The 23,448-nt window shown below is 38.3% G+C and overlaps 1 protein-coding gene across 1 annotated transcript; it reads right to left on the bottom strand.

Moving 5' to 3' along the window:
- Nucleotides 1-1,393: 1,393 nt before the first annotated feature.
- Nucleotides 1,394-21,604, bottom strand: fah.L (fumarylacetoacetate hydrolase (fumarylacetoacetase) L homeolog). Its single transcript, NM_001086989.2, is given in 14 exon segments — nt 1,394-1,675; nt 1,892-2,009; nt 4,488-4,589; nt 5,796-5,842; nt 5,979-6,054; nt 7,643-7,773; nt 10,263-10,362; nt 14,064-14,116; nt 15,892-15,989; nt 16,205-16,295; nt 17,938-17,987; nt 18,447-18,568; nt 18,979-19,089; nt 21,459-21,604. Coding segments are annotated over 14 exon segments (1,263 nt in total). The 5' UTR covers nt 21,540-21,604; the 3' UTR covers nt 1,394-1,592.
- Nucleotides 21,605-23,448: the final 1,844 nt, after the last annotated feature.

Genomic DNA, 23,448 nt, shown 5'->3' with positions numbered 1-23,448 from the left:
ATTTTCGGGAAAATGTATGATAAATAGGTGTTAAAAACCCGAGCGGCTTAGATCGGAGTTTGTAGCAGCCGATAATGAGATAAATTTAGACCTTGATATACCCTTAGTATATAGAGTCAAATTCTGGAAAGACTCCATTTCTGGAAAACCTCAAGTCCTGAGCATTCAGGATAATAGATACAAAACCTATACGTGTATCCGCACCTTTACCTGAAAAATGTACAGTGTAGCATTTAAAAGAAGCAGAAGAGTGGCACCAGACAAATGAGTTTGGCACAAGATGAATGATGGTGGTAAAGGAAGGAGCAGGCTGAAAGATTGTGAGGGAAGTAAGCAGGCCCGGATTTGTGGAAAGGCCACCTAGGCCCGGGCCTAGGGCGGCAGGATTTTAGGGGGGCGGCATTCTGTCCAACCACACCCACATTGGTTCAAAACACTGGGGATACGCAGGAGATACATTCATTTTTTAAATTTCCAGTGCACCAACCCCCATTGCTCCAATCCAGATGATGAAAATTTGCACAAATAAAGGGGAGGGTCAGGGGCGCCCACTATGTAAATCCGGCCCTGGAAGTAAGGTTGTAAAATTTGAGGTCAATAGTCAGGTTTTTGATCCTCTAAGGTCCAGACTGGCAATCTGTAGATTCCAGCAAATGCCAGAGGGGCTGCTGTATGATGTCATAGACAGTCACCATTTATTGGGCCTGTGGGGGAAGATATGCACATTGAAGGAGTGATGTGAAATCAGTAGCGTAACTAGGAGACCATGGGCCCTGGTACAAGAACAAATCTGACATTGCATATATAAAAAGTATAATCCCTTGAATATCCCTTTGCATGACCAACAATACGGCTGCTTTCTGTTAGAATAGACAATTACATGCTATAACTCCTGGCTTAAATGCTTGTTACAGTCCCGGAAACAATTTTATGAAATATTTTGCCCATAACTTTACAATGGTCTAACAGCAAATGGCCTGGTATAAATAATAAATACCCACTCTGCTCTTGTTTGCATGCGTTGGAGATTAGTGCACGGAACCCGGCGATACTTAGGAGCTGAGAAATAAACACTTAGGCTGTTTGTGCCAATTTACGTGGTACAGGATCACTTCTAAATAAACATGTAACCATTTGCAGGTTCGGAATATTAAACATCATTTGCAATTCAAATACTGAAATTAAATAACAATTTTTTTTTAAAAAAAAAAAAAAAAAGAAAACAGATTTGGACTATTCCCTGCCTGCTGTACTGTGACTGCCATCTCATGGAAAAATGCATGAAATGCATGTGATGTAATTGCCTGTCTCCAACTGTATGCAGTGTATGCCATCAAGTGGACAATCGGATATAATACAGAACAAGTCCAAAACTTGCACTACCAGAAGGTTTGTATTATGTACACTTTTATTTACATTACAGCACTGTTTGTGTATGGAACGCGGTGCCCTATTTCAACAACAAATCCCAATTATTAACTACCCTACTATTCCCCTATTCATATAATTACAGTCAATGTATTTTATTCATAAGTAAACATGTCTATTGGCTTTTATCTTCCAGTCTCTGCAACCTCTGTGTGCAGATTTATTTAATCAGAGAGGGGAAGAGCAGGGAGGACTGTCCCGGAGCAAGTCCCAAATCCAACACGATAACCCTCTCCTTGGCAGTAACCTGTCATAACATAAACAGATAGTGTGAGTTGGAATGCTCACAGGAAACTAATGTACATTTCATACTACTGAAATAGACATCAGCTGCACCATTTAAGTACAGGTTGGCTATGGCCAGATGGAAGTCTGAGCATTCCCAAGAGAAGCCAATGGGAATACTGTACAGACTGTTCACTGGTTCCAAGCCAGAATGTCAAGAAGGAATCTTCAAATTTACCTGCTATAGTCACAGTGTCCCCATCTTGCAGGAATGTCCTCTTGTGTCCATCTCCGAGATCTACAGGTTTGCTTCCTCTCCAGGACAGTTCCAGCATTGAGCCAAAGCTTCCAGGGTCCTGCCAGAAATGATACCAATGTGAAACCCAAGGCTGGAAAGTTCAGTCCCTACTACGCAGGATTCATGAAAACATAGGCATCATTTAAGCAGTTTCTTAAAGTGATATTGACATGAAAAAAATACTCTTCAAAATAGTAATGTATGTTAAAAGATACTCATGTTGATCCTTTTTCACTGGTAGATTTGCTTTATACCCTCATAGAGGAACACGGGGGATCGGATAGGTAATGTAAAAGCATTGGGAAAATACTTTTATGGCAAAATTATAAATACAGTAGCATACAAAGACTCTGTAATGATATATGTATGTAGCAAACCCTTGAGTGCACTTTAGCAGTGTCAGTTATAGTGTATGACCAGGATTATTTCTGCTTGTATTGAGCCATTGACCCACTTGTACCTGAGCAACTCCGTGTAACTCCCGGTACCTTGAATGCTCCTCTTTTGTTGAAAGATCCAGATCACAGAAAAGTCTCTTGCAGCAAATAACAGGTTTATTAACAGTGAACAGTTCAAATGAAGGAATTTACAAACACTTAGATGTAATTCAATATAATATTAACAGAATCCCTGCCAGAGGTGAAATAAGCAAAATATAAATTACAACACTCCTAAAGCAACTCCTCCTAGAGGTAGAGCACTGGGTATAGGGGTCCTCGGCCTCGGGTCTTGTATATTGACACCCTATCTGGTCCTCAACTCACCCACTGAAATCCCTACACTAGTGGCTCACACACCACGGGGTCCTTACCCCATTAATCCTCCTTGTTGGAGCAGAAGCTGCTCACTATCTTCCCTGAGCCTTCCTCTTGCTCCTAGAGTAACTATGACAAAACGGACTAACCCAATCTAAGCTTTTACCAGACTGTAGCACTGGAACTGTAACAACCTCACAGAGAGGTAAGATCCCAGGAAAGACCTTGAGCACATGGGGCTATATTCCTTTTATACTTTGTGCTGATTGTATTTCAATACGACCCAAGTCGTGTAATAGCAAAGCAGGTTTTCTCCTGCTTTGGTTTTATTCTCATGTTTACCATTAAGGAGCAATGCAACCAATTTCTGACTTCATTTTCATCTCTACAATGCTCAGATCTTCTCCAGCCTGCAGGAAAGATTTTTTTGGAAGGGGGGGCAGTGGGGTCTGGGTCTGAATCATTGTCTCTCATTGTATTTAATGTATTTGGGGCTAAAGTTCCCACTGCCTCTCACTGTATTTATTGGATATGGGGCTAAAGCTCCCACTGCTTTCTTTGTGTGTTGAGTGAAATGATGGGAATGAATAACAGTGTTGCCTTGTAGTGACTGGGTTTCTCCTAAATAGAGCAATCATGTAAGGCAGTTACAGTCAATATGAAAGATTCTGTGGGCTTCACATGTGGACCCTAAATATTTATAAATGAATGTAATGTAAGTGTTTTATAAGCAGGTTAGAGGGACTAATAGTTATTCTGCCATTAAATTCTATATCTCTATGCAGAGTCTCAGCTCCGGCAGGGGCATAGAGGGCAGGGAGAGAATGCTTATTAACTGCATAGAGGGAAAATGGGAGAGAATTATTAGAAACATTCAAATATATCAAGGGAATGAAGAGAGGGAGCCCTGTCTATTTGCGCTTTATTATTAGACAGAGTTTTCAAATTTCATTTAGTTGTGCTGTATTATTTGAAAGTATTTTGCCACCTGCTGCTGACGCAGTATTTCAGTAAACTCACAATCCTTTTGAGGCTCATTTATAAACACAGGACAATGTGCACATGGGCAGTAACCCGTAGCAAGCAAGTGATTGGCTTGCCAGCTGCAGATTGACCAATGAAAGCAAAAATGTGATTGATTGCCATTAGTTACTGCTCAGATACAGGTTTGCATAGTGTTTATAAACTAGGCCAACTAAGTTTGCAGAGGTACAGTATCCCATGCCAAACAATTAATAGGTTTAAAAGCAAGCATCCTATTGGTTACTGCACCTGGGAAAATGTTGTGGCTTTTAATAAACAAAGGCATTAGCCTAATTCTTTTTGGACTGCATGGTATCAGTCTTTTCATAAGGTATTGGTTCTTTACAGAGAGACTGGTACCAGAAAGTAAACCACTTTTTACATATCATAACAGTGTCTTTGAATGCTATTTAGTATTTTGCCATAAAAGTATTTGCTTGATGCTTTTACGTTACCTATTTGAACTCGCATGTTCCTCTATGAGGGGGCTGCCATATTTGTGCAGCAGCAGTACATTAGCATTAGAAACTCAGGATAAGAAGGGACATTCATGTTGGCAAATCAAAAGCAGTGAAAAATGATTAACATGACCTATAGGTACTTTTTAATGTAATTTCCTGCCCACAACAAAGCAGATGTAATGTCCTGTTACATACCATTACTAAAACCTCCCTTTGATTGGATTATGCTGATTTCTGCAACAAAAATGGTTATTTCTATAATAGTAGTAAACATTGTACATATTGGTTAATGCTCACCGGCCCACTTATGGTCCCGGACGCTAGGAGGTCTCCAGGTCGTACGTTGCACCCAGTAACTGTGTGGTGAGCCAGCTGCTGCTTCATTGTCCAGTACATGTACTGCAAAGCACAGAACGTTAGTTTGGCACAATCTAATCTAGGGTGCTTTGTTGTCTGTATGAAAGGCATGATTTTCTTTTATAAGCCTGGAATTTACATGGTACAAAATATTATAAAAATTATTTTCATGCACTTTCGTGTTACACTAATTTGTATTATTATTTTTGTTTAAGTTTTTTATATATTTGCTCAACCAACATTTTTCTTTGTTTGCAGACGCACTCATGATGTGAGACAGATTTCCCCAGTTCTAATTCTAGCAGTTTGTAATGCACTACTGACAGAGCAGGGTTGGGTTGATGCAGAAAAAAAAATTAGGTTGAAGAAGGTAGGGTTGGACTGGGTCAGTGGGACACCAGAAAAAACCTGGTGGGCTCATGGCCTTCATAGGCCCCACCAGCTCAGATCTGCTCCCACCTGCCTGGCAATCAGTGCTACATTATCTCTCCCTGCCCCAACCAATGCAAGAAAAGCAGGCAAGGGGGACATGAAGTTGGAGGAGGGAGGGTCGGGGGTCCAGAGCTGGTGTGTGCGGGCCTGGAGCCCCCCAGTCTGATACTGGAAGAAGGTCACTAATAAAACATTTACAGCTCCCATTGGTTGGTTTGTGAGCAGGGCCCTCGGATACAATTTATATTCTGCGACCTTTGTTTAAGTTACTGTAAGATGCCTTTTCATTATTCATTAATGTAAAGTGCAGAGTAACGTGCTGATTTTATATAAAAAAAAACAATGGCTATGATGATGAAAAATAAACAGAGGGAGAAAAGCAAATGTAGAAAACAAAATGGGTAATGCTGGAAATAGGTGAGAGAAGAGGAAAAAAAGGACAGGTGGATCTGGTCGTGGGACTGGTGAAGAGAAAGAAAAAGAGTAAAGGACTGAGGGCAACGTTCCTTTCAGCCTACACAACAAATACCAAGGATTACACAGGCAATTTGGTAGGCACAGAGACATAATACTAACGAATACATGGCCCACAGAAGGCTCCAGTCACTGACACTCAACCAAAAAAACATATCAATCTGTGGATTAAGTAGAGCTCAGAGAAGAGCTGAAAATTTTATACCAATTCAAAAGGTGATATTCACGGTGCAATCACTTCCATGCCCCACCTACAGAATATTTACTCTTTCTTATGTTCATTAAAATAATGTGTAATGAGCACATTAAAAACCCAAGTATAGCGTATATAGTGTTATTTACCTTATAGTTAGATTTACATATAGAAACTGGATTCTTCATTCCTTTCCCTGTTAAAAAGAAGCAACAATAAAAAAGAGAAATAACTGTTAAAGGTGAAAAGAACAAGGGAGATCAAGGGAGACCAATAGAGACACATGCACTGCTATCTACTCCATTCAATTTAGGGTCAGACAAGGAGTTTACCTTGAATGCAGACGCACAGGTTGATATCAAACCTGTAATTGGTGTTATCACGAAGGTAGGGCAGTGGCACAGGATCCTGCAGATAGAGATTATAACCTAGATTAGCCACTGTATTATGTGCTTCTTGGAAGAGGCTGAGAAAACACCAGTAATATTTTTGTGGACTTTTATTCACCATATTACTGTTGCAAAGACCCAAAGGTACTTTGCTTGCCTTGTTTGTGTGCACTCACTGATTATACCTATATTTATTTGCAACTAAGTGGGTATAGTCAAACTGTAAAAAAGCACCACTATAGTAGCACCACTATCGTTTATTTGTCGTATTTATAGATGATTAAAAGAACAGCTTGTACAATCACAGCCATTAGTCTAGTGTAGCAAAGCACATCTATATTCAGCATGGGGCACATAAATAAAGCTCTTATAATAAAGTACTGAATCATTGTTTTGATTTTACCCTTACTATCTTCCCAAGTCTCTCTCTTGTATGAGACTATAAATTAGGTGCCCGCCCTCCACCTAAGCCTTACAGTTAAGGAGGAGTTCATTGTACAGGTAGTTTAACTGGGAAGGATTGTTGATTAGCTGCAATCTCTTCCTTTTAACTCGAGAGAACTGTCACTGCTGACAAAAATTTTAGGCATAACAACATTTTCTGCAGAAAGAATACCACCACTGGGTGAGAAACTAGGTTGGCGCTAGTCCAAAGCATACCTAGAGACTATAGGGGTCATTAAAGTTTCCCTGGGGTGCGAGTGCTAGAGCACTAAAGGACACAAGAGCCCACCTTAAGGTGGCCATACACGGGCAGATTAAAGTGCCCGTGTGGGGGCTCCCGACAGGTCCTCCAGGTCAATATCAGGCCAAGAATCGGCCAGATATCGATCGGTCAAGTTTGATTTTTTTTTTTATAAGATCCAGGACCGCATCGGCTAGTTTATAGGGTCCTAGGACCCCTCAGAGACCATTCCTAGTATTGTAATCCGATCGTTCGGCCCCAGGGCCCAACGTTCAGATTCATCCGATATCGCCCAGCCGTTGGGCGTATCGGGTTAAGATCCGCTCATTTGGCGAACTTGCCAAATGAGCGGATCTTATAGTGTATGGCCAACTAAAGTTAGGGGACAGGTAGGAGATATTTACTGGATGGGAGATCTGCAGGCAGCTATTCAAGGGACTACCATTAGACCTATGCGCTTCATTTCTCTGTGCTTGTTTTCAGCACAGAGGAATTCACTCCATTGGTACAATAAAATAGCTAATTTGTGTCTATCAAAACAAATGACAGTATTTTGCATTATTTGCAAATACAAATATAAGAATTATCCCTTCAAAAATCACGTTACATTATTCTGCAAGGCTATAGCATCTGTATTGCAAATAAACTATTTATGGCATGTGCTGACATACAAACCCTTACTGCATAGCCAGTGGAAAGAACCATGGAAATAGCAATGCCAAGAGTAGTTCATTTGGAGTTATTTCCTTTCCCTTTGTTCCCAGAGCTTCTGTGGAATTGCTAAGAGCTCTGTCAGCAGAGGGATTAATGTGTCAAATGGCTTTTTTACTCCATGAATGTGTTATTCCAGAGATGGTGTGTTTAGTGCCCTAATGAGGTCCCTGGAGTATTTGCACAAGACATAGTTATTCCTCACCCTTACCTGCACTGGATTTGGCAGAACAAATGGCATAAGGGCTTCCATCGGTACAACCCAGGGAGAAATGGTGGTTGCAAAATTCTTACTTAGAAATGGCCCAAGTGGAACATATTCCCACTTTTGGATGTCTCTGGCTACAAGGAACATTAAATGTTAATGGTACATTGTATTTCAAATTCATTATTTAAAAAAAATGCAAATTAAGTCTGTACTAAGAATAACCAACCCAATGCCTTGCTACTATTACTAAATGCAGTCTTAGCCATTCAGTATCTGTCAGGGTTCTGATATATAGGCTTGGATGGCAGCTCAAGCATCTTCTGAAGCGTCTATGCTGCTAGGTTTGCCTTTAAAGTTTAAGCCCCACCGGATTGCCAGGTAATCAGTGGCTTCAATATTTGGGAGTGCGCCAAGCTCTTATAGCTACGCATCATTTAAAGGCTATACAGGTCCATGAAAATAAGCTGCTCACCTATTTAAATAGATCATCCACTAGGGGCTTAATTTCCGGTTTATATGCAGTGTTATTGCAGGCTAGCAATGACGCCCCATTGGAAACTCTTCGGGTTAAATGGGAAACAGCAGTGGATATTATTCTAGATGAGGAATGGCAAGAGGCCCTTGAGTCTTCTCAAATAGTCTCTGTATGCTATAAATTGAGAATGGTTCAATTATATGTACTACATAGGACGTATCTTACCCCAGTAAAATTGCACTTGATAAGCCCTGCTATACCTGAGGTCTGTAATAGGTGTGTTGTTGAGAAAGGTATGTTAGTACATATATTATGGGAATGTAATGTTATTAAACCTTATTGGGCTGAAGTGTTAAATTATCTAGATAATATTTCAGGCGTTGTCATTCCTAGAACATGTAAGGTCTGCTTACTGAATATCCTGGGTCATAAGGTCTCTAATCAGTATACCAGAATATTTATTCAAGAATCTCTCTTCTTGGCTAAAAAACTTATAACCCAAAATTGGAAAAGTAGAACTCCCCCAGAAATCCAAGTATGGATAAATGTCATACAGGATACTTGTAATTTGGAACGTATAATTTACTTTAAAAGGGGTTGTCCAGAGAAGTCCCATAAAATATGGGATAAATGGATTGATAAATATCCCCAAATCCAAACTATGAATGCTTAGTGAATAATTGGCTATTTTATTCAGTCCGCCAATGTTATATGAATAGGATGTAAGTGGTAGATATTATGATGGGTGTGCAGTAAATTGCTCTTAACAACAAAGGTGTGCAACAGGAGCATATTCAATTTTGAATACAAATTTGTATTTTATATGATCGTAAACACCTGTAATACTAAGGGGCACATTCACCAAGCTCGGGTGAATGAATAGAGGGAAAAAAACTCGAATTTCGAGTAGTTTTTTGTTCTCCTCGACTATCGAATTGGCGTAAATTCGCCTCAGTAGAATGATTTGAATAGATCGAGCACAAAAACGCTGCGACTATTCGCCCATTCGATAGTCGAAGTACTGTCTCTTTTTAAAATACTTTGACTGCCTACTTTGCCACCTAAAACCTACCGAATTGCTTTAAATGCCTATGGGAAAGTCCCATAGGCTTGTTTTCTAAGTTTTCGATAGAATAAAAAGGCATTCGATCGATCATTAGATCGAATGAAAATCCTTCGATCGAATATTCGATCGCGCGACTATTCGCCGGACGAATATTCGCCCATTCGACTATTCGCCAGCGCGTAAATTCGCCCGAATTGCCTATTCGATTCTATTCCCCAGTCGAATTTCGAGGGATTTAACCCCTCGAAATTCGACCCTTGATACATCTGCCCCTTGATGTGAAACACTATCTTTTCTGCTTTTGTGACTGCTGAGCAGTCTAAAATATCATTCGTGTCATTGTCTAATTTAGAATTTGCCAATAAAAGCTACCTGAATTAAAAAAAAAAAAAGTTTAAGCCCCAATATAGCGGTGCAGATATTGGATAGGCTAGAGGATGAACTTTGAACCTCTCTCCAGCCAATCAAGTTCCCAAACAGCTGTAACAGAACCTAAATTTTGAAGGCAAAATCAGCAGCATGAAAGTTAGCAGGTAAGATAGAAGAGTTCTGCAGTCTACACAAGGTAAAGGAGAACTGGAAATCATAGGCAGAAGCAGAAGGCCACCACCTGAGGGAAGCCAGCAAGGGGCCCCATGGTAGAACAGGATCCTGAGACATGCCCCATCATGGCCCACAAAGAGGGAAGAGACTATGTGGAAGAGTTTGATATTGAAATATTGTTTAAATTTGGATTTTTTTTAAAGGGGTGGTTCATCTTTAAGTTAACTTTTAGTATGTTATAGAATGACCAAGTCTAAGCAACTTTTCAATTTGTCTTCATTATTTATATTTTATAGTTTTTTCAGTGACCACCATTTGAAAGCTGGAAAGAGCCAGAAGAAGAAGGCAAATAATTAAAAAAACTATTTAAAAAAAATGCAGGTCAATTGAAAAGTTGCTTAGAATTAGCCATTCTATAACATACTAAAAGTTAACTTAAAGGTGAACCACCCCTTTAATGTAAATTTCAGGTTCTATCAGTTTTTAAAGAACTTGCAAGACATTCCATTGCTGACAGCAGTTTATTCTAAAGTACTTACCACTCCAGTCATTCATCAGTACCATCCCGAAGATGTGCTCCTCAGCTTTATGAATTGGAATGGGGTTTCCTAACGAGTTTCCTGAACCCACAAAAAAAGCCTGAAACAAAAGTGAAACATTCATAAAGACAATTTAGTCTTAGTAGATAAATTTGATTATTGTGTCCAATACAGTGGGATAAATATACTAGTCACAATCGGAGGCCATGATCCCTATTGATTGATGATTGATTGGGAGAATTATGGCTGAAAGACACAAGGCAGAATGTGCAAGTGGAATAAGAATCTAAACACTGCAGTGAAAATATTGTCACTTCTCTCAGTATTTCTATTAAGACAAATACAAAGGATAAATATAAAGGATTTATCATGCACCTAAAAAAAAGGAGGAAGCCGTCTCCTGATACTGTTAATCTTATTGTAATATGAAACACATAGTTTATGAATCGGCAGAATTACATCAAACCCCCATAGTGACAAAACAAAATATTTATTTTGCTCTTTTACATCATCTCAAATGTTATTAAAAAAAAACCATAAAACAAAATCAAAGATTTAGAAATAAAGGACGATACATTGAAATGTATATTTTTATAGACACCAAAGCTTTTCAGGATTATTCATAAATGGAAATCAATGTCTCCTGGCAACAAAATCTTTAAATCAGTCTCTTCCCATAACATTTACTGCAGTGTATGTGTATGTATGTATATATATATATATATATATCAAAAAAAACTTCCGCACACACAGGTCTCTTTCAAGACCTTTGTGTGCGGAAGTTTTTTTGCTTTTTAGATACGAATTTTTGTTCCAGCATCTAGGCATCACCATGGCTATCTGAGTGCACCTATCTAGTATGTATATATATATATATATATATATATATATATACACACACCAATTATTTAAGTCGCATTTCCTTATCAGAGTATATTAATTCATCAAAACCCTGTCTGAGACCGATTTTGAAAAATAAAGGAACACGTCAAGAACTGCTCAAAAGACACTTTTCAACTTTTCAACCATGGATGTACAAACCCAAGGAATTAGACAAAAATATACCTGAAGCCATAATGTAACACAACTTCCCTGGGTATATAAAGACATCAAACTTGCTCACTGTAGCTACACATTTGATGACTTGGCTCAGATTTGAATATGCAGATTAAGGCTTGAATTGAATTTAGTGCCTGGCTAATATTTTTTGAAGGAATAGTAATAGGCTGAATAGTAAAAAAAAAGACAAACAAACTGAGGTTTGTTTGTCTCCTTACTTTTAAGATGTGTATGTGTTTTCAAAATAGATTTGTGTTCTAGTTTAAATGTAACAAGGGTACAGGACTTGTTATCCAGGATGCTCTGGACTTGGGGTTTTTCGGATAACGGATCTTTCTGTAATTTGGATCTTCACACTTTAAGTCTACCTAAAACCATGTAAACTTTAAATAAACCCAACAGGCTGATTTTGCCTCCAATAGGATAAATGATATCTTAGTTTGGATCAAGTACAAGCTACTGTTTTATTATTACAGAGAAAAAAAAATACTTAAAAATTTGGATTATTTGGAAAAATTGGAATCTATGGGAGATGCCCGTAATTCGGAGCTTCCTGGATACTGGGTTTCCGAATAACGGATACTATACCTGTATTAATTAAGTTCAAATATGACAACCAGTTGAAATCACTGCTGTTCCAACCAGTGCCAGTGGGCAGTGTTATTTTTTACCCAAATTAGAATGTTGTGCTTAGGGTGAAGAGTTTAGACTTTTGATTCAGTTTGACAAATAGTAAATATTCAAAACAAAAAAAAAATAAACTTTCTGCTTAATGGTTTGTGCTTCAAATTTAGGGACATCTTTATGAAAGTTTTAATTTTTATTCCTTTTATTCCTTGTCTAAAGTTCACTATTTCACAAGACGTCTCTAATTTACGAAAAAATCACAAGTACGCCGTTGCGAGAGTAATGCAGCACAGTTCCTCTTCAAGTAAATTCTCCAGTGTATTTTCCCCTCATACAATTGAAGTGGGGAAAATTCTTTAGAGAGTTTATTTCATGAAGAAATGACATATGTGAGATGTTCGGATGGAGGAGATGCTGTAAATAATGAGGCGCACAAGTGGCTGCTCTAGGTTTATAATGGTAGTTTGTCAGCCTGAAGAAATTTCTCTTGAATGAAATTCTTTCTTGAACTCTTGTTAAATTGAGTACTATTCACAGTGTTCCTTGTGAAATCATGTGAGTCCTGACAACTGCAAAGCAAATTCACCAAAACGTAAGAGGATTTGTTACCCACACTTAAATGGCTGCACAATAAAAGGAGCACATTTACTAAGGGTCGAAGTGAATTTTCTAATTTAAAAACTTCTCATTTCGAAGTAATTTTTGGGTACTTCGACCATTGAAAAGGCAAATTCGACTTTGACTTGAATTGAAAATACTTCGAATATTCGACCATTCGAAAATCGAAGTACTGTCTCTTTAAAAAACTTTGATTCAAACGATTTCTACGATCGATCTAACGATTTTAGTTCGATCAAAAGCAGCTAAATTTAAACAAAAAAAAACTTTGACTACCGAATTTTTAAATTTGATGGTTGAATTTAGAAGTTTTTTCACTTCGAAATTCGACCCTTGATAAATCTGCCCCTAAATATGAAAGATAAATATTTTTTCTTAAAAGGTCCATAACTGTTATAAGTGTATTTAAAAATCTAAGCGGTCAATCATATATTGTTTGACCGCCTCTATGCCTCAGACATAAAGGTATATTTATCAAAAAATAAAGTTAGAGATCCCCACAGTCCTCTAGAGTGAAATTCCGCCACTCTCCATTTCTATGGGATTTTGAAAGGCGTATTTCTCAAAGGATGAACTTTCACTTTCACCCATTGATAAATACTCTTTTAAAAATCCCATAGAAATGAATGGAGAGTGGTGGAATTTCACTCTAGAGGACTGTGAGATCTCTAACTTCACTCTTTGATAAATATACCCCACAGAGAAGAGGAAGTCAACTTTCACTTTCCATTCAGTATTCCTAGATGTCACTACACTCTTCACATTTTCCCTCGCTCCTTGCCATTTAATTGTGAAGCCAGTGCATGGGCATGGGCATCAGGTCCCCCATTTTGGAGCATGATTTTGAGTTGATAAAAAAACATTCCTTAATAACAATATCCACAAAATGGTGCCTGCTTGCTTGCTGTGATTGTGAATTCCAAAACTTAAGTGAACAAACTTTAAATAATTTATATAGTGTATGTAAAGTTTGTTTTGCTCAACTAACAAATTTCTTAGGGTGACAGGTCTGCTTAAAGGACCAGTAACATAATTTTGTTTTTTTCTTAAAAAAAACAAAAAAACAATGAAACTCTGCTTGCGCTCCTCTTCAGAAAAGGCGTTCCGGTGATCCATTGTGTTGTACTCGATTTCGCCTCACTGCCTTCTTTATAGGAAATAGCCAGGAAGGAGAAATCAAGCGTCGCACAAAGGATCGTTGCCCTGGCGCCTTTGAATTGTAATAAATAGGCCTCTTGATAGCTCTTTGGCTTTGAAAGGTCATAGTTCCAGGTTATATTCAAAAAAGGAAAATTTGGAAGTGTTACTTATGGGTCTTTGATGATGCTGGCAGAGTGATAACACATGATTCCTTTGGGGGTATAATTCACATAATGAATGTTGTTTATTGTAAAACAGTAGGCATCTTGCATATGACTTGCACTTACACTGATATTTCAGTGAGCTTTGAGCCTTACCCCACATCTAATGATTTAGATGAACTAAAGCATTTCTCACCATTTCCAATTCAATGTCCAGAAGCTTGCTGGCCTCAAATTCTGGAGGCTTGTCTGCAACAAGATAGAAAGCAGAAGCAGAGTTAACCAGAATAGTTCCAAACAAAGGGTGAATATATCTTATACCTTCTCATGCTGTTCCATCTATTCCTGTAAGAATGTTAATTGTTTATTTTAATATCCAATAGCAGCTTAGCACTGGGAGGAGTAATGAGAAAGGTTGTGGACACTGGAAGGGGAAGTGTGTGTGGGAGGAACAGCCAGGATTATGCTGCAGTCTGGCAACTCTGTGTGGATTCTTGTAGTTCTGTTACACCCCGCAACTGGTCATCATATACCTTAAAGGGGTTGTTCACCTGCCAAAACTTTCCGTTTAGTTGGTTTCAGATAGTTTTACAAGAAATAAAGACTAGTTCCAATTACTTTCTATTTTTGACTGCTTTTCTAATATACGTAGTGTAATATAAGTGTAAAGTTTAATTGTTCACCTTCTAAAGCAGCTCTGGAAGGGGGGGGGGCATTGACTCTTTTACTGTTCTAAAGCATTACATTTAGTTGATACATTTGTTATCTTTGTCCCTGCTGAACAGAATCCCTGAGCTTTAGTGATGTGCGGGTAAGGATTTCCCCCAACCCTAACCCACCGTCCCTGAGCCCGCCTTCATCCAACTTCCAGGTTGCTTTCATAGACCCGCCCACTGATGACGTCACAAAAGGGACGGGTTGAGCAGGCAAAGCCTTTATAAAAGATCAACCCGGAAGTCGGAAGAAGGCATTTGACCGGTGCGGGTGGGGAGAGTAGGAGAAGAGCTCAACCTGCACCCGCCCACCACCCGCGAAGAAGAGTGCGAGGTCGGCCCGAACCCGCCCAGCCCGCGGGTCTCGCGGGTATCGGGACGGCCCGCACATCACTACTGAGCTTTATTAAAGGCAGCTGTTAGAATTGATATAAAAGTTGCCAATATTTCAGATACAGCTGAGAAATATATCATCTAATTGTATCAACTAAATGTAGCAAATTGTAACAGTTCGGAATTCTGGACCACTGAACTGCCAGACTGAGATACAAAAGACATGAACATTAAACTTCAATTTTGGGAAACCGGTAAAAGATAGACAGCAACTGAAAAAAGATTTTCTTTATGGTGAAAAAATCTGAACTGAAAAAAGTGTTTGGAAGGTGAACAACCCCTTTAATATAGTTTGTTATTTTTTTCTTAAAGTCGAACTAAACCCCACTTTATGCAAAAGTCCCCCACTGGCCCCCCTCCCTGCTTCCCCCCTGCACAGTGTTACCCCTGAATTGTGTCCCCTCTTGAAATACTGAAGAGTCAGAGCAGCGGAGTTCACGGGACCTTCGTTGCTTTGGTATTCTTCGTTACATGATCGATGTATTGGTGCATGCGCAGTTGGAGCAATCTTCCATTTAGTTACAACTGTGCATGTGCCAAAAGTGATGGAAATAGACAAAGGGAAGGAAGAAGCCACAAAGATTACCGAAGCACTGGAAGATGGCGCCCTTGAGCTCCACTGTGCTGACTCTGCATGTGCCGTCACTATTTCAAGAGGGGACACAATTCAGGGGTAACACTGTGCAGAGGAGAGGCAGGGAGGGGGGCCAGTGAGGACTTTTGCCTAAAGTGGGGTTTAGTTCTCCTTTAACTTCTCCAGCGATAATGAAGAAGTTAAGTGATAAATGGGATTCAACACGGGAGGCCTTTTCTAGCGAAATTCAAATTTGTAATTTTAAAGGTTTTGCTTATTTAGTTACAAATAGTGATGGGTGAATCTGTCCCATTTCGCTTGGCTGAAATGCTTAGAAACTGTACCATCATTTGGTCGAACCTGGCCCATTGGCCTACGCACTGGAGTTCCTGATACCACCACAGAGGATGCCCGACCATGATATCCCACTGGAAGATGAAGCCTGTTGAAAAGACAAGCAAGGACTATTGTCATAAGTTGAACTAACAATACATTAGGCAGCTGTTTCTATGATTATAACGGCTACACAACCTAACACATCGAAGTAATCTCCAATGTATACCATTTTTTTTTGCTTGCTTACAACCCTTCTAAAGAAACAACTTTATTTGACACCGGCATCAAGTACTGTATACTCATAGTCACATCTAAACTCACCAGTTTGGCATCAGAGCATTGTCCTTCCCTCTGAACATAATGCCTACATTAGTAGCATGATCTCTGGAGGAGTAGAAGTCGGTGTAATCCCCTAAAAGTAAAGCACAAAAGTTAGACTAGAAAAAAAAATTAGGGATCCAACAAATCCAAGATTCAGATGAATCCTAGCACTTTGTGAAGAATTCAGATTTGCCACAGTCCTAAATGTTTAGTTGAAATGTGACTTTATATTTCTCAAATTGGAAAATGAAAATTAGTGTTTAGATTTGGTTAAGTATTCGCCCAGATCTTTAGTGGCGTATTTGGTATTTAGCCAAATTCAAAAATGATGGAATCAGTGCATCCATAGAAAAGATCTCAAAGATTATAAAGCAAAAATACACATACTTTGTGTGCTACCCAAAAGTCTTCTAAAGTGTATATAACGAAGTGGACTACTAATGCTGGGGCCAGATGCCTAAAATGGCCACAAAGCACTTTGTTTTTACCCCTGCTTTAGTGAAATTATTTGCACTCCTTTGAACTTCGTAGGGTGGGCAAAAGATGTATGGTATGAGGGCAATTGTTTAGTACAACCCCTAGCTAAGGAGAGACAGTGAGCCCTGTAGCACCTGCCACACACTAAGGGGGTTTATTTATCAAGGTCCGAATTTATCTCAGTATTTCTAATATCCAACTTCAAGCAAATCCAAATTCTCGAATGGACCTTATTTATGAAGAAAAGAGCTTGAAAAAATAGGGTCGGGCAAAACTCCGAAAACTTTGGAACTTTCCCTGAAAACTCAGTTTTCCGCAAAAACAAAGTTTTTTCTTAGTCTTTTGCTCTGAATCCCCGAAATCATCGGATATTGTATGGACATCAGCACAGACACTGGGACCTTCCCCGTTGACTTATACAGGACCTTGAGAGCTTTTAGATTTTGGGGTTTCGAATTCTGAGTTTTTAGACCATCGGGCTTTAATAAATCTTGAATAATTCTTCGTTTTTTTTTTTTGCTCTGAAAACTACGAATTATTTGAGGTTCCGATATTCAGAGCTTCATAAATAACCCCCTAAGTAGAGAGCTCCCTAGTCTCTGACAGTGTTGCCAAATGATCCTTGCACTCAATTTTTAATCTGGCCCTCAGTGATTAGGCCCTAAATTGTGCACCCCTAGCAATGACAAAAGATTGCTATAGAGTGCTACTATATGATACATTTTATTGCCACAATACTTAATCATAATAAAAGAGCAATATTGGGGGCTGATGTTAGAATTATCCAAAGTGATCCAGATAGTAATAAAGTCTGTTACAAGGTCCTACAATTTCCCAGTGTAAGCCCCGTATCAGTATCTGAAAGTCAATGAGATAAGCAGTAGTTTGTATAATGAGAACTTGCTTTGTTTAACCATGATTCAAAATGTATTGTATTTGGAAATATTTTTTTTAAATAATGCAAGAGATTCATATCCTATTGATTTCCTATGTTTAGGCTAATAACACACAGGGTGTTTGATGCCCAAAATTGCCCAGCTTGTGGTAAAATAACATGGCTGGCTACCAGCTAAGAATTAGCTTTTAATGATTTAAAACCAATATATGTAGAAATAAGTCAAATCAACTTGACTTGCTGTGTTTTTCCAGTCTAGTTGATTTCACTTCTACAGATATACCACGACCTGGATGATGGACGAGAATCTTCACAAAGATTTGAAATCATAAGCTTGAGATACTGGAAAAGAAAGACATACCAATATTTGCTGGAAGATGAAGGGTTGCCTTAGCTTGTGGCACAAATGCCCTAAAAGAAACAAATCATTTATAAAGAATGCTAGAAGAACTCATTGCAGCACATTTTCATTTGGAGAGAGAAACCTATGAGTGGTAACTCTCCTTACAGCCAAAGGCACAGGTCTTGGGTCATAGGCATTGACCACTGTTATTACTTACACAATAGATATTCCAATACATAGATCTCACTGTTTTAATAGAAAGAGATGGACAGTGGCCGACAAAATTGCAATGAAAAAGGAAAATAGCCAAAAATGATAATGATTATTGTCCTCATTACGATAGTAAAGGGAGACACATTACATGTGCTAGATTTTCCTTCAGCAGTTCATGAAGGTAGTAACTTACACAACATAATTTAAACTGCCGTAGGAATGATGTTAGTAGTAGATCTAAAGCATCTGCAATGGCTAATGCTACCTATCCCTGCACCATTACTTTCCCTGACCAATACTGCATGGGGTCTCACCTGGATCGCAGCTCCATGTTGTCCCTTAGCAAAGGTTCTGATGCTGATAGCAGCTTCTGGAGAAACTGTCTCACCTCTCGCCATGCATTGTGCCCCAGGGCCATAAAGCTATTGAGGATTGGCTGCAGGAACAAAAAATAATATGCATGGTTTTTTTAGAGCCTTATAAGCAATGTTCCCTCTAAGGTGTGCGATTGTGTACAAAAATTTTGAAACCAGAGCACACAACAAATTGTGGTGCGCACAAACAATTTTGTGTGAAAGCACAACATTTTGTATTAATTCTGAACTGAGCAAGCAGTTTTTAAAAACCACGCACAAAGATATTTTTTTTTTTTTTTGCACACAAAGCCGAGAAGGAACTAAACATGTGTCATTAGCTTATAAGCAATGTAAAATAAACAGACTAAAAACATGGAGTATACTATGCTCAAAAACGTTTATATATACATGGAACGTAACAAACCCAGCACCCTGGAGCAGTAACCGTTATGAAACCACAGGCAGTAAAACAAATCATGCAGTACTTTACCTGGTTAAAAACATCTTGATTCCCCGACACAAAAGGTCCAGTAAATAAATGTCTGATGACACTTAGATCTAAGATTTGGTCACCAATCGCAACCCCTATCCGATGTCTGGGCTGCAAAAAAAAAGATAAATAAAACAACAACAATATATATATATATATATATATATATATATATATATATATATATATATATATATATATATATATATATATATATATATATATATATATATATATATATATATATATATATATATATATAGTAACATAGTAAGTTAGGTTGAAAAAAAGACACACGTCCCATCAAGTTCAACCGTTTAACTTTTTTTTCCCAGTGCCTAACTGCCAGTTGTTCCATATTATATATATATATATATATATATATATATATATATATATATATATATATATATATATATATATATATATATATATATATATAATTTATATTAATATTGCAAATATGGGAATGCTAGGAAGAGGGAATGGATTTGCTATGTTGGCGCTTTATAAATACATAATAATAATATACCATTTCCTTAAATAGTAAAAAATGAAGGCTTAGGCCTTTATGTGCATATTACCTCTCTGCAGATCTACATTTATACATAAGAATAATTACATGAAAGTCGGTCTCAGCTGCAGACATCTACAGTGCAACATATTTCTAACCACTAGGAGTGCAGCTGCATTGGAGGTATGTTTTGGATCCTATGTCTAAGATATGACTCCTTCCCCCATATGTAATATAAGGCACTAAGTTTGGCCAGGAGCAGTAACCCATGGCAGCCAATAAGATGCATGCATTTAAACAGGTAACTAGTAAATGCTACCTGCTGATTGGTTGCTATGGCTTATTGCCCCTGAGCAAACTTAGTGCCTTTTATTACATAACCCCACATGTCTACTGAAGAGCATAAGTGGAGGAAAAAAACATTTTCTGCTGTTTTTCTTTCTTGGTGTCATGAAATATGGATATGTGTATAGTAGGACTAAACATGCAGAAAGGCTGCTTTATATACATGCCTCCATCAAATTGTTTTTGAAATCCAGTACAGACAATAATTTACTAGCACAGCAGGATTGTATTTAAACTTTCAAACAGAAACAGCCATATGAATTTGCCTTTCCACAATAAAGAAATCTTTCCATGCATCCATTCCCATATTTATTCAACAATTCATGCAAACCTGTACATAATTCAGCTTTATTGTAGGGCATGTAAACCTGAAATGAGAATGCATTTCTAAGCAATTATCACATATACTGTACACAAGTTCCAGATTTTTATTGGTTTTAAATACAATTGCTACTTAAATCAGTCAATCCCTTTCTATTCTCCGTATTACCAAATCAGACTATTGAAAACAATTTAGCAGAAGCCCACGGATTGACAGACCACAGTATAAGTATGCAAGGCTATTTCTACTACATTGTTTCAAGAGCTGCAATCAGCAGTGAAGTAAAGCGCAACATCAACTTGAAAATAGATAATCAATGTGTATGGGAAAGTTGCTTAGAAGTGCAATTAGGCAACATGTTCTTTTGGGGTTCACACCCCCTTTAAATACAAACGGAATTAAGGGATTGTTGTGCTAGTTGATTTGATGCTGTTAGACACATACAGTACCTTTTCTGATGTTGTTCAGGTAAGGGATTGTTTATCTGGTAACCCATAATCCAGAAATCTCAGAATTTCGGAAAAACTTTTAGTATAAAAATATCATATTTTGAGACAATTTGCAATTGGTTTTAATTTTTTAGCATTTGTTGTTTTTGATTTATTTAACTTTTTATTCAGCAGCTCTCCAGTTTACAAGTTCAGCATTCTGGTTGCTAGGATCCAAATTACCCTAGCAACCGTGCAATGATTTGAATAAGAGGCTGCAATATGAATAGGAGAGGGCCTGAATAGAAAAAATGAGTAATTAAAAGTAGCAATAACAATAAATGTGTAGCTTCACAGAGTATTTGTTTTTAGATGGGCTCAGTGACCCCTAACTGAAAGCTGGAAAGATTCAGAAGGCAAATAATTTAAAAACTATAAAAAAGAGAAAATGAAGGCCAATTTAAAAGTTACGTAGAATTAGCCATTCTATTCTATAACATACTTAAAGTTAACTTAAATGTAAACCACCCCTTCAAGATATGAAGAGTCAAATTACTTTATCTAGAAAGCTCCAGGTGCCGAGCATGCTGGATAACAGGTCCCATACCCATAGAACATTGCCAGTGTAACAACCAATATTTGCCCAACCAGTACATTCACCCAAAGGTTCTAATAGACACACACTGCAGCTGTTCCCATCTTGCCCTGCCCCCATTGCCTATGGGGAGACTTGTAGTTGTGCAATAGCTGGAACGCTGCAGATTGCCTATCCCTGGCCCAAGTTTTTATACACTGTACACTATGCATTGGTTATTGTATATTAACATCAATTAAAACATAGTTCAATGACTGTCAATAGGTTCATACTGACCTCATCGTGTGTTGAGAACACTCCGTACGGGAGGTTCTGAATGGGAAAATCGGAATTTGCTTCCACTTGAATGAAGGACATGATCTGCAGAGATAGAGAGACAGAGGCACGGCTGCTGTGAGTGGAGCTGCTCCCAGGACTAGCACAGAGAACTCCAGATGTGCCACACAACAAAGTAATTTGGGGCCTGCTCTGCTTCCTCCCCAACGTCCAATCGTGGAGCAGTGAGCTCTCCCACCCCCAGGATTTCACTAATCAATAGCAGGGTCACAATGACTCAGCCTATTTCAGAGGGCAAAGGTCCAATTTCATTTCTAGCTCCCCAAATTCAAGCACATCTGGTTATTTTACAGATTCAGGGCCTGTGATAATGAGGGAGAGGACTCTATAACTATCACCCCAGCTACTCTGTTAGGATTTGCAATGCTACAAAGCAAAAGGTATTTTATTTAAAGTCATGGCTGTGGGCTATGGCTCATATTTGCACAACAGCAGAGCATTTGGACCGTTATATTACAGACTGTGCCTCACACACAGGCAAATTGTGCTTTTAAACCATTCTCATATCAATTCCTCATGCTGCAAGGCTAATTATTAAGAGGAGTGTACACACTGCACAGATTACTGTGGAGCTAAAAGTTACACAGGTATGCGATCCATTATCTGGAATTCATTGTCCAGAAGGCTCTGAAATAAAGGACTGCACTATTTAAACATACGGTGCTATTTAAACCAACGGTTCTAACAGCGCTGTGCAATATGTTGCCACTCAATAAATACATTTTAATAACAACTGATTTTCTCTGCAATAATAAAACAGTGCCATGAACATGAGCCTTACTAATGGCTCTTACACATGGCCGTTTTTCCCTCCGCTCTGCTTTCTTCCGTACAGCCGCAGTAGACAAAGTCAATTATTTTGAAGGGTATGTACAAAATGAAGAGAGAAGGCACACACCCTAGAAATCAAACTGAGGGCTGCCTTTTTGATTTTTTTTTTGATTATTTGTGCCCCTGAGAAAGACCCTTAAGGTCGAAACGCGTTGGGCTCACCAATATTATTTTGTATAATTTTTGTTACTTTCTGTTATGATTTTTTTCTTTTTTGTAATAAATTTACATTGGTAAATTTTTACAATTGTTTTCTAAATTGGGTGTGATATCCATTACTCCTAATTATTTTGAAGGGGGCTGTACTCACACAGACGCATTTATGCATATAACACAGGTGAAATGCAACATGCTGCTCCCCAACCTGCATTTGGCACTTACATGCGTCTATGTGAGTACAGCCCCCTTCAAAATAACTGACTGCGTTTATTCCTGTGCTCCCGTGGCTGAATGGAAGATAGCACAATGCAGGAGAGCGCAGGCAAAAACGGGCGTGTGTAAGCTGCATAAAGCCATATTGGAGACAAAGTGATCCAATTAGATAGTTTTTATTTATAAAGCCATGGTGCTCCAAACTACAAATGTTTCAGGGGATAATTTACTAACAAGAATGTTAAATCGCAGCTGTAGCAACCAATCAGCAAATCAGACAACAATTGAGCACCTAGGTAAATAAATCAGCCCACTTCTATAGAAAAACCCAGGTCACAAGCATTCCAGTTATTAGGTTTCTTAATTGTATATGCATTGCCATAAAGCACACGTGATATACGTGCCGTGCCCAGCCCAGGTGTTTAGTAAATGGAATTAATAAAAAAGGAAATTGCATTTCCTTAGTTTATTCTCAGTTGTAGTTTCAACCAATTTCTAGGCATTGTTGCTTTTATTATAGCTCATTTCTGTGTGTGTCATTGTGTGGCTTTGGAAATATGCTAAAGGTATGGGACTTGTTATCCAGAATGCTCAGGACTTGGGTTTTCTGGATAAGGGGGTCTCCATACCTTTAGTCTATTATAAAAACATCTAAACATAAGCCCAATACTATTGTTCTACCACCAATAAGGGTTAATTAGTTGGGCTCAAGTACAAAATAATTTTT

The sequence above is a fragment of the Xenopus laevis genome, chromosome 3L (genome assembly GCF_017654675.1).
Source record: "Xenopus laevis strain J_2021 chromosome 3L, Xenopus_laevis_v10.1, whole genome shotgun sequence".
NCBI lineage: Eukaryota > Metazoa > Chordata > Amphibia > Anura > Pipidae > Xenopus > Xenopus laevis.
Note: the sequence above shows the minus strand (reverse complement) of the source record. Positions and strands in the feature narration are given on the sequence as shown.